Below are 16,890 nucleotides of genomic sequence, written 5' to 3' on the forward strand. Positions count from 1 at the left end.
AGAACTAAGTGTCCCTCACTAAGGTATGAGATCCCTCTCATTCTCCTAAACTCCAGTGAAAATAACCTTCACGGATCTAATGCACTCCCCTTATAGGCTGTTCATGCTTCTCAATCTTCTCAATTCCAATGGATACAGACCCAACTAGTTCTAATTATTCATATATATATATAAAAGAAAACCCGCTGCTGCTCTGCACACTCAATCCGCTGAAGTGGAAGATTTTTGCAACCTGTTTTAGGTGAACAGGATTTAAATTCACTTTCACCCTCAACGTTAATGTCTTTGTTAGACAGAGAAAATTGACCATCTACCGCTACATCTTCAGTAAATGCAACTTCTATTCGATATTCCCTGTGCGTGATCAACCCTGTTAGACTGATATGGTTTCTTCAGATATAAACCTCACAGATGTGGAAGAGCATTGGCGGATATTTCAGAGTGGTGGCCAGAATATAATCCTCCTGTGACGCAAGGGACCCGGCCTCAGCACAAGTTTCTGCAAAAGTTCCTTTTCTGTTTAGTACCTGAGAAATTGCGGATGTGGTGCACCTTCCCCCGAGAGAGAACAGTTTAGACCAGATTCGGGGTTTTATTTATTTGCAAACCTGAATAGAACGCGAATAAATAATTCGCTGATTTAGAATCAAACTGTCTACAATCACAACTAACTGGATTCACTACTGACAGGAGTTCCTGAGGATGGCGAGTATGACGTTGGAAATCGCTGCCTTCATATTATCCGTGTCTGGCTTTATTTTGGTGTCTTCAACTTTGCCCACAGACTATTGGAAGGTCTCCTCCATCGACGGTACAGTTATCACCACGGCCACTTTCTGGGCCAATCTTTGGAAAACTTGTGTGACAGATTCCACTGGGGTCTCCAACTGCAAAGACTTCCCTTCCATGCTGGCCCTCGATGGTTGGTGATTTTATAAGTATCAGCCTGATGAACCCTTTCTCTCTCCCGGTGTTAGCTCTCTACCTGCTGCAGGTGCGCTGTGTCGGGAATATTCCTGTCTGATTTTATATTTTCATGCAGCTCCTCTCTTGTCTGCGAGCTATGGATTCGCTGAATAGAATTACTTGTCACGTCTCAGGTCTTAGAATCATAGAATCCCTATACCAAGGAAAGAGGCCGTTCGGCCCATCGAGTCAGCACCGATTTAAGACCATCCCACGCATCGCAACTCTCCTAACTACTCTAGTAACCACACGACTAATCTATTTAGCCTGCACATCCCTGCACACTGTGGGACAATTTAGCATGGCTAATCCTCTTAAGCTGCACAACTTTGGACTTAGTTTTTGGCATTTGGAGAGGAAGAGATTTTAGGCAACATTAATTTGCTTGTCTAATTGAATGACCTTAAAAAAGTAAATGGTAGAATGGTAACTTTGTAAGAATTTGAATTCAAAAACAAAAAAAGTGAATAGTGAATTGTGAGGGTGATGCTGAGCGATTTCAGAGGGACAGTGACTAGTTAGCCAAATGGGCAGACACCTAGCAATGCAGAATTTCAATGCAGGGAATTGTGAGGTAATTAATTTTGGTGAAAGAAACACAAGAGACCATACAGTCTCAATGGTACAACTATGAGTGAAGTGCAGGAGCAGAGGGACCATGGCATTCACATAAGTGATTCTCTGAAGGTGGCCAGGCAAGTTGAAATATTTGTTACGAAGACTTATGGGATCCTTGGATTTGTAAGTAGAGTCTTGGAGTATAAATGAAAGAAAATGTTGCTGCATCTCTAGAAATCATTGGTCAGATTACATTTAGAGTATTGTGTTCAGTTCTGGGCACTTTATTTAAGGAAGGATGCTAAAGCCCTGGAGAGAGTTCAAAGGAAATTTATTAGAATACCAGGAATGAACTATTTTGTATACAAGGGAAGATTAGAGAGGTTTATTATGAGAGGCTTATTCTCCTTGGAGCAGGGTTGATTTAGGAGATGACTTTGTTGAACTGTTCAAAATTATTAACAATTTTGACAATGTTAGCTGATGTGTCAGCAACTAGGGTTACAATTTCAAGATTGTCAGCAAGAGAGCTCATGAGGAGAAATTTCTTTATCCAGAGAGTTGTTAGGAATTGGAATGCACTACCTGGAGAATGCAGTACCTTGAAAAGACAGCTGGATATATATTTGAAAGAGATTAAGTTAGAGGGCTACAGAGATAGGACTGGAGAGTGGGACTAGCTGGGCACCTCTTTTTCGGTCGCCGCTCCCAATACAATGGCTCAAATGGCCTCCTTCTGTATTGTAAAATTCTATGATTCTAAAAAGGTCAAATTCGATTTATGGACTGTTTTGATATTAACATCCTAAAGCGTGACGTTGATGAACCTGTCATACATGTGCAGGAATCAGCAGATTGCAATCTCACCAATCGCTCCAGTATTTACCCCTGCTTGTGTAAATCTCTGTGTTACTGGGGGACACTCTTAGCATTAACAGTCCATGTGCTTCTCCTTCCAAACAAATCATTACTTTTCTTGTACCTTCGTTCCACCCAGTGTTCTATTTTTCTGATCTTTCCATTCATTTATTTCTCTTAGTTTTCCAGCATAAAGCTTTCACCCTTCTTCTGCTCTGTCAATTATTCTCAGAACTCCTTTTTTTTAGTTTCCAGGCAATTTTAGTTGGAATATTAGCATTTCCACTTTCAGCATATTTCACAATCCTACATGTATTTAAAAGATCTTTTTCATGCAATTTTCCTCTCCAACCTCTTTGTTCGACCATTGGAGATTAGCCAAAATTAAAGTGTCCAAACACTTAGCTCATTCATGGGCTGAGAAAATTTGAAACAAAAACTAAAGCAAAAACTGTTGAGAGTTGGTCTGACACCCCCTCTCACCAGAGGTACCTCCCTTCTGGACTTAGATCTGTAGTTTCCTAAGATGTCATCACATTAATGCAAGTCTGCATCACTGTGAGATCCTTATCACTCAATACTGCTAAGCTCTATTCACCTGCTCACTCCCATGGACTGGAAACCTTTATGTTTGGCTGAAAGTACCTTGTTAGTGTTATCCTACCTACTTGTTTAGTTCCATTACTCTTGTGTCAGTTTAAAAGAAAGAGATCCCAAGAGTCATGAGATTTTCCTGTCAGTCTAGCTCCTTGTCCAAACATGAGTTATCTTAGTAAAACAGACTAAGCTTTGTTGTTGCAAAGCAAACAGTTTCTAAATGGGCAACTACATTGTTCCAGTTTGCCCATTGAAATAACGGGATAGCAATAACCCCACCATCTGCTGGGTATATCAATGCTATAGTAATCAATGCATTTGTTGCTGTTATACTATCTCAGTAATGCTCAGCTTTCAACTAACCCCATCAAGATCCATTCATCATCCCCGAGATCCAAGACTGAAAATACTAGCTGACTGAATTTTTATGTTTTTTTAAAAACTGTTTTGAAACCAACAGCAAATTGAGGCGAAGTCATTTTGCTGCGGCAAAATGATGAGATGGGTTTATTGTCTTTCCATGATGTGGCCAGTGAAATAATAAAGATATCCCTAACACAATTAAGATCCGACTAAACATTGAGAGTAAATTTGACTTTAGATTAGATTCTACTAGAAGTGGCAGAGTGAATTAAGTTATCTTGCATTTTTACTTAAGTATAATGCAAGTTTGTTTTAGAAAATATTTGGTTATACAACTACTCCAGGGAAATGCGGATAGAAACTTTCACGGTCGCTCAGAATATATTGACCTTGAAAGGTGGAGGTCACTGCCTAGTTCAGCATTTACTGCAGCCAGAAGTGGTTGGGCCTAGGACACTGCCCTCAGGCACTCCTCCAGAGATGTTCTGGAGCTCAGATGACTGATCTCGAACAACTACATTCCTTTATGCCAGGTATGGCTCCAACTAGAGGAAGATTTCACTTGATTCCAGTTTTGCATTGCCTCCTTGATATCACAATCAATCAAATGCAGCCTTAATGTCAAGACCAGTCACTCTGATCTCATCTCTGGAATTCAGTTCTTTTGTCCATGTTAGATCTAAGTCAGAAACTGAGTGATCCTGGTGCAACCCAAATTGAGTGTCTGAGCTGTTACCCCTTTGTACGTACTACTAGAAGTGCTGTTGACAACTCTTCCATCAGTTTATTAATGATTGAGAGTGAACATTTGAATACTCTCACCTGTAAGGTCTCCTGCACCACTCACCACCTTGATTTAGAATTATATTGCCATAACAAATGGAGAAAAACTGCAGAATGTTTCAGCACACAGGCACTTGGGGGACCTTGCACACAAAACACAAAAAACTAGCACTCAAATGCAGCAAGTAATCAGGGAAGCTAATGGAATGTTAGCCCTTATTTCAAAGGCATTGTTATATAAGAGTAGTGAAGTCTCATTGCAACTGTACAAGTTGCTGATGAAATGACATCTGGAACAGTGTGAGCTGTTTTAGTCCCCTTATTTAAGAAAAGATATTTCTTTGCAGGCAGTTCAGAGAAGGTTCACTTGGATGGAGGGATTGTGATATGAGCAAAGTTTAAACTCTATTTATTGGAGTTTAGAAGAATAAGAGGTGATCTCTATGAAACTCTAATGTTTAGGTGGATTAGCCATGGAAAATACAGGGTTACAGGGATGGGGTGAGTGTGGGTGGGATGCTCTTCAGAGGATCAATGTGGACTCCATGGGCCAAATGGTCTGCTTCCACTCTAGAGATTCAATGAAACATAGGATTCTTTAAGGGGCTTGACAGCGTAAATGCTAAAAGGATGTTTCCCTTCATGGGAGAATTTAAGACCAGAGTGCATAGTTTCAGAGTAAAGGGTTCCAAATTTAAGACTGAAATGAAGAATTTATTCTTGCAAGGGATTGTGAATCTTTGAAACTCCTTGCTGCAGAGAGTTGTGGGGGCATCATTATGTATATTTCAGACTGAGATAGAGAGATTCTTGATCAATAGGGGAACCTTGGTTATGAGGAAGGGAAAGGAAAGTGGACATGGGGAATGTCAATTCAGCCATGATCCTATTGAATTGTATGTCAGACTAGAGAGGCCAAATGATTTACTTGTGTTACTAGTCCTCACAGTTCTTATAGTTCCTTTAGTATCGCAGAGTCAAAATCTCAAAACTCTCTCCCGAAAAAAGTTGTCTATGGCAAAATGGACTGCAGCAATTCAAGAAAGCAATTCACCACATGCCTTTTTTCCAGGGCAACTGAGATGGGCTACTAATGTTGACCCTGCTGGTGATGTCTACATCCCATAAAAAGAATTTTAATATATTGAGTGGCAATTGGCCAGGTTGCATTGGTCCTTCTTTTTGTGGACAACACATACCTGTGTAGTTTTCAATTTTATCAGATCGATACCAATGTTGTAGTTCTACTGGAACAGCTTGGCTAAGGATGCAGGAAGTTCTGGAGCACAAGTCTTCAGTTCTATTGCAGGAATGCTGTAAGGACTAATATTCTTGCAGTGTTCAATGACTTTAACCATTCCTTACTGTTAATTAAAGTGAATCAATTTCGCAAAAGATGGCATTTATGATGCTCGTAACCTCAGGAGAAGACCAAAATTGATCATCACTAAGGACATTTGGCTGAAGATTTTCACAATTGCTTGCCTTGTCATTTTTACTGTTGTTCTGGGCTCCTACATTATTGAAGATCTTTCCCCTGTTAATCACATAATTACCTGCTAACATTCATAACAAGATGTGGCAGGATTGCAGATCTGTTATTTATGAGATCACTTAGCTCCATCCATGATTTTGTGTGAGGGAAGTTGATTGAGATTTTTGAAGAAGTAACCAAGAAGATTGATGAGGGCAAAGTGGCAGACATTGTTTACTTGGACTTAAGTAAAACCTTTGACAAGCTTCTGCATGGAAGACTAATTAGTAAAGTTATATCACGTAGGATTCAGGGTGAGTTTGTCAGGGTGAAGAAGGTTATTAATGATTACAAAGAGCTCTTGATCACTCGGTTCAATGCACTAAAGAGTGTCAGATGGAGTTTTATTTGGACAAATATGAGTTATTGCATTTTGGTGAAACAAAGAAGGGCAGGGCTTGTACAATTAAATGAAGGGCCTTGGGTAGTGTTGTAGAGCAAAGAGACCGTAGGGGTTCAGGTACATAATTATTTGAAGTTTGCGTCACCTATAGATAAGAAGGAGTTTACCTCGCTTGCCTTTTTTGGTCAGACCTTTGAATATAGAAATTGGGATGTTTTGTTGAGATTGCTGGTGAGGCCTTTTCCAGAGTACTGTGACCTGTCCTGGTCATACTGTTTAAGAAGGCTATTTTTAAGGTGGAGAGGGTTCAGAAGAGACTTAACAGGATGTTGACAGAAATGAAGAGTGTGAGATATAGGGAGAATCTGTATAGACTAGGACTTCTTTCATTTGGAGTATATGAGGTTGAACGGTGACCATATAGGGATTAATAATATCATGAGGGGTATAGATAAAGTGAATGGTGGGTATCTGTTCCATATGGTGGAGAATTTCAAGACTGGATGCATATTTTTAAGCTGAGAGGAGAAAGATATAAACATTTAAAAGACATTTAGATAAGTACATGAATAAGAAATATATGGAGAGATAGGGGCCGAGCTCAGGCGAGTGAAACTATTTTAGGGTGAGATTATGGTCAGCATGGATTGGTGGGACTGAAGGGTCTGTTTCCATTCTGCATGGCTCTATGATGCTGTGACTCCATTATTCACATGCTTCTTCCATTGTTTGGCAGTCCTGAATTGCAGCTTTACCAAGTTGACTCCTCATTTTTAATCATCACTGATCCTGCTCCTGACATGCCCTCCTGCATTCTTTATTGAACCAGAGTTGACCCCCAAGGAGCAGTCACCTTGTTGGGTGTTTACTATAGGCACCCAATAGCAGCAGAGATGTGAAGAAACAGATTGGGAAACAGATTTTGGAAAGGTGCAGAAGCCACAGGGTAGTAGTCATGGACTATTTCAACTTCCTAAATATTGATTGGAAGCTCTTTAGATCAAGTAGCTTGGACGGGGCAGTGTTTGTGCAGTGTGTCCAGGAAGCTTTTCTAACTCAGTATGTAGATTGTCCGACCAGAGGGGAGGCCATATTGGATTTGGTACTTGGTAACAAACCGGGACAAGTGATGGGCTTGTTAGTGGGTGAGCATTTTGGTGATGGTGACCACAATTCTGTGACTTTCACCTTGGTTATGGAGAGAGATAGGTGCGTGCAACAGGGTAAGTTTTACAATTGGGGGAAGGGTAAATACCATGCTGCAAGACAGGATCTGAGGAGCATAAATTGGGAGCATAGGCTGTCAGGGAAGGATGTCGTTGAAATGTGGAACTTTTTCAAGGAACAGATACGATGTATCCTTGATATGTATGTACCTGTCAGGCAGGAAAGAGATGGTCGTGTGAGGGAACCTTGGTTGACAAGGGAGGTTGAATGTCTTGTAAGGAGGAAGAAGGAGGCTTACATAAGGTTGAAGAAACAAGGTTCAGACAAAGCGTTGAAGGGATACAGGATAGCCAGGAGGGAGCTGAAGAAAGGGATTAGGAGAGCTAAGAGAGGGCACGAAAAATCTTTGACGGGTAGGATCAAGGATAACCCCAAGGCCTTTTATGCATATGTGAGAAACATGAGAATGACGAGAACGAGGGTAGGTCTGATCAAGGACAGTAGTGGGAGACTGTGCATTGAGTCGGAAGAGATAGGAGAGGTCTTGAATGAGTACTTTTCTTCAGTATTTACAAATGAGAGGGACCGTATTGTTGAAGAGGAGAGTATGAAACGGACTGATAAGCTAGAGGAGATACTTGTTAGGAAGGAAGATGTGTTGGGCATTTTGAAAAACTTGAAGATAGACAAGTCCCCCGGGCCTGACGGGATATATCCTAGGATTATGTGGGAAGCAAGAGAGGAAATTGCAGAGCCGTTGGCAATGATCTTTTCATCTTCACTGTCAACGGGGGTGGTACCGGGGACTGGAGAGTGGCGAATGTTGTGTCCCTGTTCAAAAAAGGGAATACAGGCCAATTAGTCTTACTTCGGTGGTAGGCAAAGTAATGGAAAGGGTACTGAGGGATAGGATTTATGAGTATCTGGAAACACACTGCTTGATTAGGGACAGCCAGCATGGATTTGTGAGGGGTAGGTCTTGCCTTACAAGTCTTATTGAATTCTTTGAGGAGGTGACCAAGCATGTGGATGAGAGTAGAGCAGTGGATGTAGTGTACATGGATTTTAGTAAGACATTTGATAAAGTTCCCCATGGTAGGCTTATGCGGAAAGTCAGGAGGCATGGGATAGTGGGAAATTTGGCCAGTTGGATAGAGAACTGGCTAACCGGTCAAAGTCAGAGAGTGGTGGTGGATGGTAAATATTCAGCTTGGAGCCCAGTTACAAGTGAAGTTCCACAGAGATCAGTTCTGGGTCCTCTGCTGTTTGTAATTTTTATTAATGACTTGGAAGAGGGAGTCGAAGGGTGGGTCAGTAAATTTGCAGACAATACGAAGATTGGTGGAGTTGTGGATAGTGAGAAGGGCTGTTGTCGGCTGCAAAGGGACTTAGATATGATGCAGAGCTGGGCTGAGGAGTGGCAGATGGAGTTCAACCCTGTCAAGTGTGAGGTTGTCCATTTTGGAAGGACAAAAAAGAATGCCGAATACAGGGTTAGCGGTAGGGTTCTTAGTAAGGTGGAGAAGCAGGGGGATCTTGGGGTCTATGTTCATAGATCTTTGAAAGTTGCCCCTCAGGTGGATAAAGCATGTAAGAAGGCCTATGGTGTATTAGCGTTCATTAGCAGAGGGATTGAATTCAAGAGTCGTGAGGTGATATTGCAGCTGTACAGGACCTTGGTAAGGCCACATTTGGAGTACTGTGTTCAGTTCTGGTTGCCTCATTTTAGGAAAGATGTGGAAGCTTTGGAGAAGGTACAGAGGAGATTTACCAGGATGTTGCCTGGAATGGAGAATAGGTCATACGAGGATAGGTTGAGAGTGCAAGGCCTTTTCTCATTGGAACGGCAAAGGATGAGGGATGACTTGTAGAGGTTTATAAGATGATCAGGGGAATAGATACAGTAGACAGTCAGAGACTTTTTCCCTGGGTACAACAGAGTGTTACAAGGGGACATAAATTTAAGGTGAAGGGTGGAAGGCATAGGGGCGATGTCAGGGGTAGGTTCTTTACCCAGAGGGTGGTGGGGGCATGGAATGCACTGCCTGTGGGAGTGGCAGAGTCAGAATCATTGGTGACCTTTAAGCAGCAATTGGATAGGTACATGGATAGGTGCTTAAGCTAGGACAAATGTTCGGCACAACATCATGGGCTGAAGGGCCTGTTCTGTGCTGTATTGTTCTATGTTCTATGTTCTATGTTCTGGCTAGACAGTAATGATAGAGTGGAGGAATGCCAAGCAATGAGGTTACCGATTGTGTTGGAGTATGATTGCCAGTGATTGCCTCATGGATTTCCAGTCTTGAGTTGTTAGATGTGTTGAAGTCTATCCCATTTAACAATTTAATAGCGCCATATGACACAAAAGAGGATATTCTCAATCCACAAAGACTGTACAGTGGTAACTCTTAATGGAATTAACATAGACAGATATACCTGTGGCAAGCAGATTAGTGACAATGAGGTCAAGTGTGCTTTTCACTCTCATTGGTTCCCTCACCACCTGCTGCAGACCCAGTCTAGCAGCAATGTCCTTTATGACTCAACCAAATTGGTCAGTAGTGGTGATGCCAAGCCAGTTTTGATGGTGAGTCCTATGCACAGATTAGAAGAGGTGTGCAACATGGTGAGTATTGATTTATCAGCTTGTGGAGGGCTGGACTGTGGTAGTCGGCAAGAGGTTTCCGTGTCCACGTCTGATCTGATGCCATGAGGGCTCATGGGTACCTATGTTGGGGATTCCCAAGATTCCCTCATAACTGTGTACCACTATGTTGCCTCATCTGCTGGATCTCTCGGCCAGTGGGACAGTTGAGGCATGACAGATGGTTGGGCCAGCTTCCGACTATATTTTATATAACTGAAATAATTCATGTTATACATAGGTCAGACCAGGTAAGGGTGGCAGATATAATCCTTAAAGGCTGTTAGTGAACCAGATGGATTTTTAGCACAATTGTTACTGTGACTGGCTTTTGAATTTTAAATATATTAACTGAATTTAAGTGGTGTCTTCAGAGAGGTAGAAGGCAGGAATTACTAGTGTAATGACATTACCACTATCCCATCACCAATGAGATGGTAAATTTTCCAGTTAAGAAAATATGCTTACTAACTTTTGACTTATATCTAGATATTGGTGAAAACTCATTAAACTATCAATATTCCAAATAACTGTTCCAAAATAAGTCAAAAGCAAATTAGTATCTGTGACAATAAGGTGTTGACATCACTGTTTAAAGGAAGCAGCTTTGCCACTTTACACCTAATGGTCGGGAAGCAGTGTCAATCAGAAAGAAGCTCAGGGTACAAATTAATTTTACAATAATATTTCATAGATACTAATTTCATGATATTTAGCTCTAAACAGGATATATCAAAAGATGATTGAGTGATAGCAACCTGTCTGTGTATATATGTACACTAGACAGCTGCATTCGATACCTCGACTTGATCCATTAATTGATTATATATCATAGAGTATCCAATAAAATATATTTCTTGATATAGTTAGTAGATTAAAAATGTGACAGTACCGTTTAGTTGCAAATTTAAGTATTTAACTTATAGCTAGTTAAGGCTGGATGACCAATCTGACTGACCTGATTAAATCTAGTTTGTGACTTGATGAAAGACAGATGTATTCTTGTCTGATTGAAGTCCTTTATTTTATGTTTATATTATTCTCAGGTTATCCTGTTTATTTTTATTTGTGTAAATATTATCATAAGCTTTATCATAAATTAAAATTCCTGAGAGCTGCAGGATATTTTTATTCCCTAGTTGAAATAGTTAAGATGTCAATTCTCTACTAAGACTGACAATAAATCTAATCTAATAAAATCTACTTTAGTTGTTTATGTTTCTTTAATAAGAAAAGCTTTGTAGCTCAATGATCAGCAAATTGAAAAATATTCTACAGCACAAGTAATCCCTCAGGATTCAATGCCTGCTGTCCTTTTATCAGAAAACATTTGTCACTCTATCATTGAAAGTATAAAACCCATTTTGTGAGCTTCAGAACATATTCAATTCATGTGAATTTGGATAAGAAAAGGCATACTGACATTGGAGACAGTCCACAGAAGATTCACTAGTTGATCCAGGGTATGAAAGCACTCTCTTTTGGGGAGATGTTGAGTAGATTGGGCCTGTATTCACTGGAATGTAGAAGAATCAGAGATGTCGTTAAGATTATTAGGATGTTACACTAGGGTAAATATGGAGTTACAAAATCACACAACACCAGGTTATAGTCCAACAGATTTATTTGGAAGCGTTAGCTTTCCAAGCGCTGCTCCTTCATCAAGTGGTTGTGTGATTTTTAACTTTGTACATGCCAGTCCAAAACCAGCACCTCCAAATTGTAAATATGGAGACAGTGTTGTAGGAAAAGTTTAGAATAAGCAGAAATAATCTCAGAATAAGGAGCTGCATGTTTCAGACAGAGATGAGGAGAGTATTTGTTCTGTCAGAGGGCAGTGAATCTGTGGAATTCTTTACAGCTGAGGGCTGTCAAGTTTGGTCATTAAGTCCACTCAAGGCTGAAATAGAGTTGTAATTAGTAATGTAATCAAGGGTTATGAAGAAAAGCCAGGAAAGTGGAGTTGAAAATTATCAGATCAGCCATCATCTAACTGAATGGTGGAGCAGACTTAAAAAGCTCTCCTGATGAAGGGCTCTGGCCCGAAACGTCGAATTTCCTGTTCCTTGGATGCTGCCTGACCTGCTGTGCTTTAACCAGCAACACATTTTCAGCTCTGATCTCCAGCATCTGCAGACCTCACTTTTTACTTGAAAAGCTAGATATCCTATTTCAGTTCAGTGAGTTTTGAATTTTGCAGATTTCATCAAAAAAGATTACTGGATATGATTTGGAATCTGGTATACATAATCTTTGTCAAGTGACAGGAAGTGTAGTCTAAATACTCACACCTAATTTTAGCTCTTTCTCTCTTGACCTCAGTAATGTTTATATAAAATGATACTTAACTGCATTTCCTTCCTTGGACAGCATTTTGAATGCTGCTAATGCTTTCTAACTCATCTAAAAGCAATTTTCAACAATATTTTAACAATGAAAATGTATCTAGTAATTTTCAAATAAATGTCAAAATAAGGCACATTTATGGAAGGTTTTGAAGGATGGACTTAGGCAAAACCAGGTTCTACTGGTATGTTAGTAACACTGATCTGTGCACCAAAGTCCTAAAAACCTAGAACGGTTGAATTTGAGTAAAGAATTATCTTTTCAAACATCTATCATTCCATTATTATTTGTAATTGGACTCTCATTCATTCATAGAATTGATCTTTGATAGTATGGAACATGCATATTGCTGAAAAAGATATCTTACTCTTTTCGGGACAATTAGCAAGAATATCAATTCAAGGGGAAATCCAACATTGCATAGAGCAAAGTGCTGTATGACTAATAAATTCTGATAGGTGGAAGTGTTACCATGAAGAATAAGCTCATTAATGCTGATTGATAGTTAACTCCATCTTTGTAATGGCTATGAGTTCATACCCATTAACAACAATCTTGTGCCATTAATTCATTTACTTTGTTCTACTAATATTTATGTAAAGAGCCATTAATGTTGTCTGTTTCCCATTTTTCCTCATTTTGACGCCATTTGTTCCTGCCACGCTCTCAGACCACTATTCAATTCCTTAGAACTTCACTCACTTTTGCAGCATCTTACCCATTTTCCACTTCCTCACCACTGCAGCCTGTACCTCTTACATCTGCAATGGGTCTCCGTGTATGTTCCCAGTTTGCCTGAGGTCTTGCAAGGGGTCCTGAGAGAATCTTGTAACAGATTTCTCTCTCTCTATAAATAGAGAATTTAGAATCTCCTGAGTTCTAGGACTGACTCTGAACTGGTTGGCTGCAGGCAGTGTATTGTGCGCAAGTAAATAAAGGGAGAGTTGGATGATGGGATGCTGGTCTCTGTACAGTTGTTTTAGTGGCAATGGGAGAAAACAGTACAGGCCTGAAGAACATTCGCTTGCAACAGTCATCTTGGAGTTGGGATAACCAGTTCTGGCAACACGTCCTTATTTGGGAAGCTTGACTCATTTGATCCTGCTGTCGAAGTCTGAACCCAGTATGTGGAAAGAATGCAATACTTTTTCTGGGCAGATGACATTAAGGTAGATGGGAAGCATTGAGTAATCCTTCTGGCTGCTTGCGGACCTGGAGCATTTTTGGTTGTAAGGAGCTTAACTTTCCCAGAGGCACCAGACACTAAAGTCTTCCAAGAGTTGACAGAGTTGGTTAAGGAATATCCTTTTATATCTGAGACACTATTGGTCTTATTCAGCTGTTAGAGAACTGGGGGAATCTGTACGGAGATTTTTGACAAGGTTAAGACAACTGGCAGAGGCAAGTGGTTTTGGATTAACCCTGAATGAGATGCTGAGAGACCATTTGGTATGTGGGATTAGTTATGTAACCATGCAGAAGCGTATACCAGCTGAAGCCAAGCTGGACTTCAAACAAGCAACATAACTGTTTTTTTCATTAGAATATGTAGCAAGTGGAACATGTGAGCTATAGGACCTCCCAACAGAAGTGGACTCCCTTACCTGTCCGACTGAGTTGAGGGAATGCAATTTGAGTGTAGGTGACCGCAATGCCTCACACAGGGGTATATCCTGAGCAGAAGAGCCATAGGCCAGCCCACAGCAGAACCCTTCAACAAAGCTGAGCCTTGGACAAGTGGCTGCAAATTTTTCAGGATCTGGGTCAGCAAGCCATTTTAGTTGCTGCCAGTATGCAGGTTTGGGATAACAAAGGAGTCTAACAAGGCCTGACTCATAGGTCGGCACCCAGGAGAATGCATGCCCTGAAAAGTCCCCCTACCTGTGGGTTGGAACAATTTAAATTGCTTAGTGACATTCAAATCAGAACCGATAAAATTGATGTTCAGTTAAATTGTCACCCACTTGCCATGGAGGTCGATAGTGGTGCAGCTGCATTGTGGTTACAGAACATGTCTTTAACAAGATTCTCTCAGGACTCCAACCCTTAATTTTGTGCAAGACCTCAGGCAAACTGAGAACATACACTGGAGAACCATTGCAGGTTGAGAGTTCGGTTCCTAATGGTAGTGAGAGGCTTGGACTCAGGTCTATTGGGGCAGAATTGGTTGAAAAAGATTTATCTACATTGGCTCAACATCTTTCAATCAAAAATTAGTTGTTTCAGTGAAGTCCTAGTGAAATACCCAGGAGTTCTTTAGGGAGGGCTTGGGACTAGCAAAGAGGCTAAGCCACTTTACATGTTGACCAGCGAGCAATTCTGCGATTTTGCAAGGTCTGCCTGGTGTCATTTGCCTTATGTGCAAAAGTAGAGGAGGAAATCAGGAAGCTGGAGAGCAAAGGAATTATCAAACCAGTACAGTTTGCAGAATGGGCAATACTGGTCGTACTGTTTGTGAAGCCTGGATGGCTCAGTTGGCCTTTGTGGGGATGTTAAGCAAATGGTAAACCACTTCTTGTAGCTCCTTGCATGGAGCACTTGTAAGCAAAGTTGTCGTGGGGGTCTACCCTTGATAAAGGTAGACATGAGCCATGCCTACCTGCAACTGCGTCTAGATGGAGAGTGTCAGAAGGATGCCACAATTAATACCCATCCGGGTTTATACCAATATGCAAAACTACCATTTGGGGTATCATCAGCTTGTAGACTTTTCCAGTGGACTATGGAGAACATTTTACAAGGGCTAGCCTAGGATGCCATTTATCTGGATTACATGCTAATAACTAGAAAGATCAACAGAGCTTGGACATAGTGCTTAAATGTTTCTCCCATGCAGGCATATGCCATAGAAGAGAAGAATGGCTCATCAGGATCATCCAGGGGTTTCCAAGGTGCTAGTAAGAAGCCATGTTTAGTGGCCAGAGCCAGATGCTGACATAGCTGTTATGGAGGGGCAGTATCCAGACTGCCAACAAGGTCAAAAATTGCCACCAGTAGCATCTGCATATTCGTGGGAACGGCTGGGTAAACCCTGAACTCGGTTACATGCTGACTATGCTGGTCCTTGCTTAGGTTCAATGTTCCTGATCATTGTGAACACCCATTCTAAGTGATTGGATGTACATAAAGTTTGCTTAGCAAACTCAAGGATGACAAATGAGAAGCCACAAGCATCATTCGTGAAACACGGACGCCTGGAAGTATTGGATGCAGACAACGGGACATAATTTACCAGCAGAGAGTCTGAGTATTTCCTACAGGCAAACGGCTTTCAATATATCAGGACAGTTCCATACCATCCATGGTCCAATAGTATGGCTGAAAGAGCAGTTCAAATGTTGAAGGTAGAATTTAAAAAGCAGTGGAGTTGCTGATGAGAGAAGACTCCACACTAGGTTAAACCTGATATTTGCGCTGAAACGGCAGCAGGAACGCCTCAGATTACAACAGGATCTTGATCAGATGGGCCGATGGGCCAACGGGCTGAGGAGTGGCAGATTGAGTTTAGATTAGATTACTTACAGTGTGGAAACAGGCCCTTCGGCCCAACAAGTCCACATCGACCCGTCGAAGCGCAACCCACCCATACCCCTATATTTACCCCTTATCTAACACTACGGGCAATTTAGCATGACCAATTCACCTGACCCGCACATCTTTGTGTGCTGTGGGAGGAAACCGGAGCACCTGGAGGAAACCCACGCAGACACGAGGAGAACGTGCAAACTCCACACAGTCAGTCGCCTGAGGCAGGAATTAACCCCGGGTCTCTGGCGCTGTGAGGCACTAGTGCTAACCACTGTGCCACCGTGCCGCTCCTTTTAGATTAGATTACTTACAGTGTGGAAACAGGCACTTCAGCCCAACAAGTCCACACCGACCCGCACCCATCCATACCCCTACATTTACCCCTTACCTAACACTACAGGCAATTTAGCATGGCCAATTCACCTAAGCTGCACATTTTTGGACTGTGGGAGGAAGCCGGAGCACCGGGACAAACCCACGCAGACACGGGGAGAATGTGCAAACTCCACACAGTCAGTCGCCTGAGGCGGAAATTGAACCCAGGTCTCTGGCGCTGTGAGGCAGCAGTGCTAACTACCGTGCCACCGTGGGTGACTTGGTGACAAGATACCAGCTTTTGTGCAGTTATTTCCCTTTCCCATTCACTTAACCCCTGCCAGACTCCACCTACCACTCCCCAGCTCCCATAGTACCTTCCCTATTACCCCAGACCCCCAAATTCCCAGCAACTCACCCAATATTGTCTCCCCCACACCTAAAACTGGTCACCCATTCCAGTAACACCTGTCATACCCACCCACTCTACTCCCCATGTGCTCCACTTCTCTCGACCCTTCCTTACTTTCCCAACCTCTCATCAACAGCCCAGCAACTCCCAACAAGGTCAAAGTTACTGGAGGTACATTGTATATAAAATAATGTAGAGGATTCATCTATGAGCCACAAGAGCTTTCACTCCATCAATGTAAATTTATGTTTAACCAATTCCTGGAAAACTGCAGTGATGCTCTAATACTGCACATCCTTCACCTCGTGGGATCTGTAAACTGACTTTACAGGTAACTGCCTGGAAACAAATGATTGTCTTTTCAAAGTTGGAGGAAGCCACCCATGAGATATTCAATCCGTGAAGCCCAAATACAGCCAGTAATCTGACAATCAGACGTGACTCTGTACAAGTTCAGGATGCACATGAAGATCCTA

At 41.6% G+C, this 16,890-nt stretch overlaps 1 protein-coding gene across 1 annotated transcript in view; it reads left to right on the plus strand.

Annotated features, from left to right (window-relative positions):
• The first annotated feature begins 702 nt into the window (after window positions 1-702).
• Window positions 703-16,890, plus strand: part of cldn10a (claudin 10a) — a 57,687-nt gene continuing 41,499 nt past the window's right edge. The window contains exon 1 of the mRNA XM_060826584.1: window positions 703-922. Within this exon, the coding sequence (XP_060682567.1) occupies window positions 703-922 (220 nt within the window). The remainder of the gene's footprint in view (window positions 923-16,890) is intronic.

Source organism: Hemiscyllium ocellatum, chromosome 6 (assembly GCF_020745735.1).
Source record: "Hemiscyllium ocellatum isolate sHemOce1 chromosome 6, sHemOce1.pat.X.cur, whole genome shotgun sequence".
NCBI classification, from domain to species: domain Eukaryota; kingdom Metazoa; phylum Chordata; class Chondrichthyes; order Orectolobiformes; family Hemiscylliidae; genus Hemiscyllium; species Hemiscyllium ocellatum.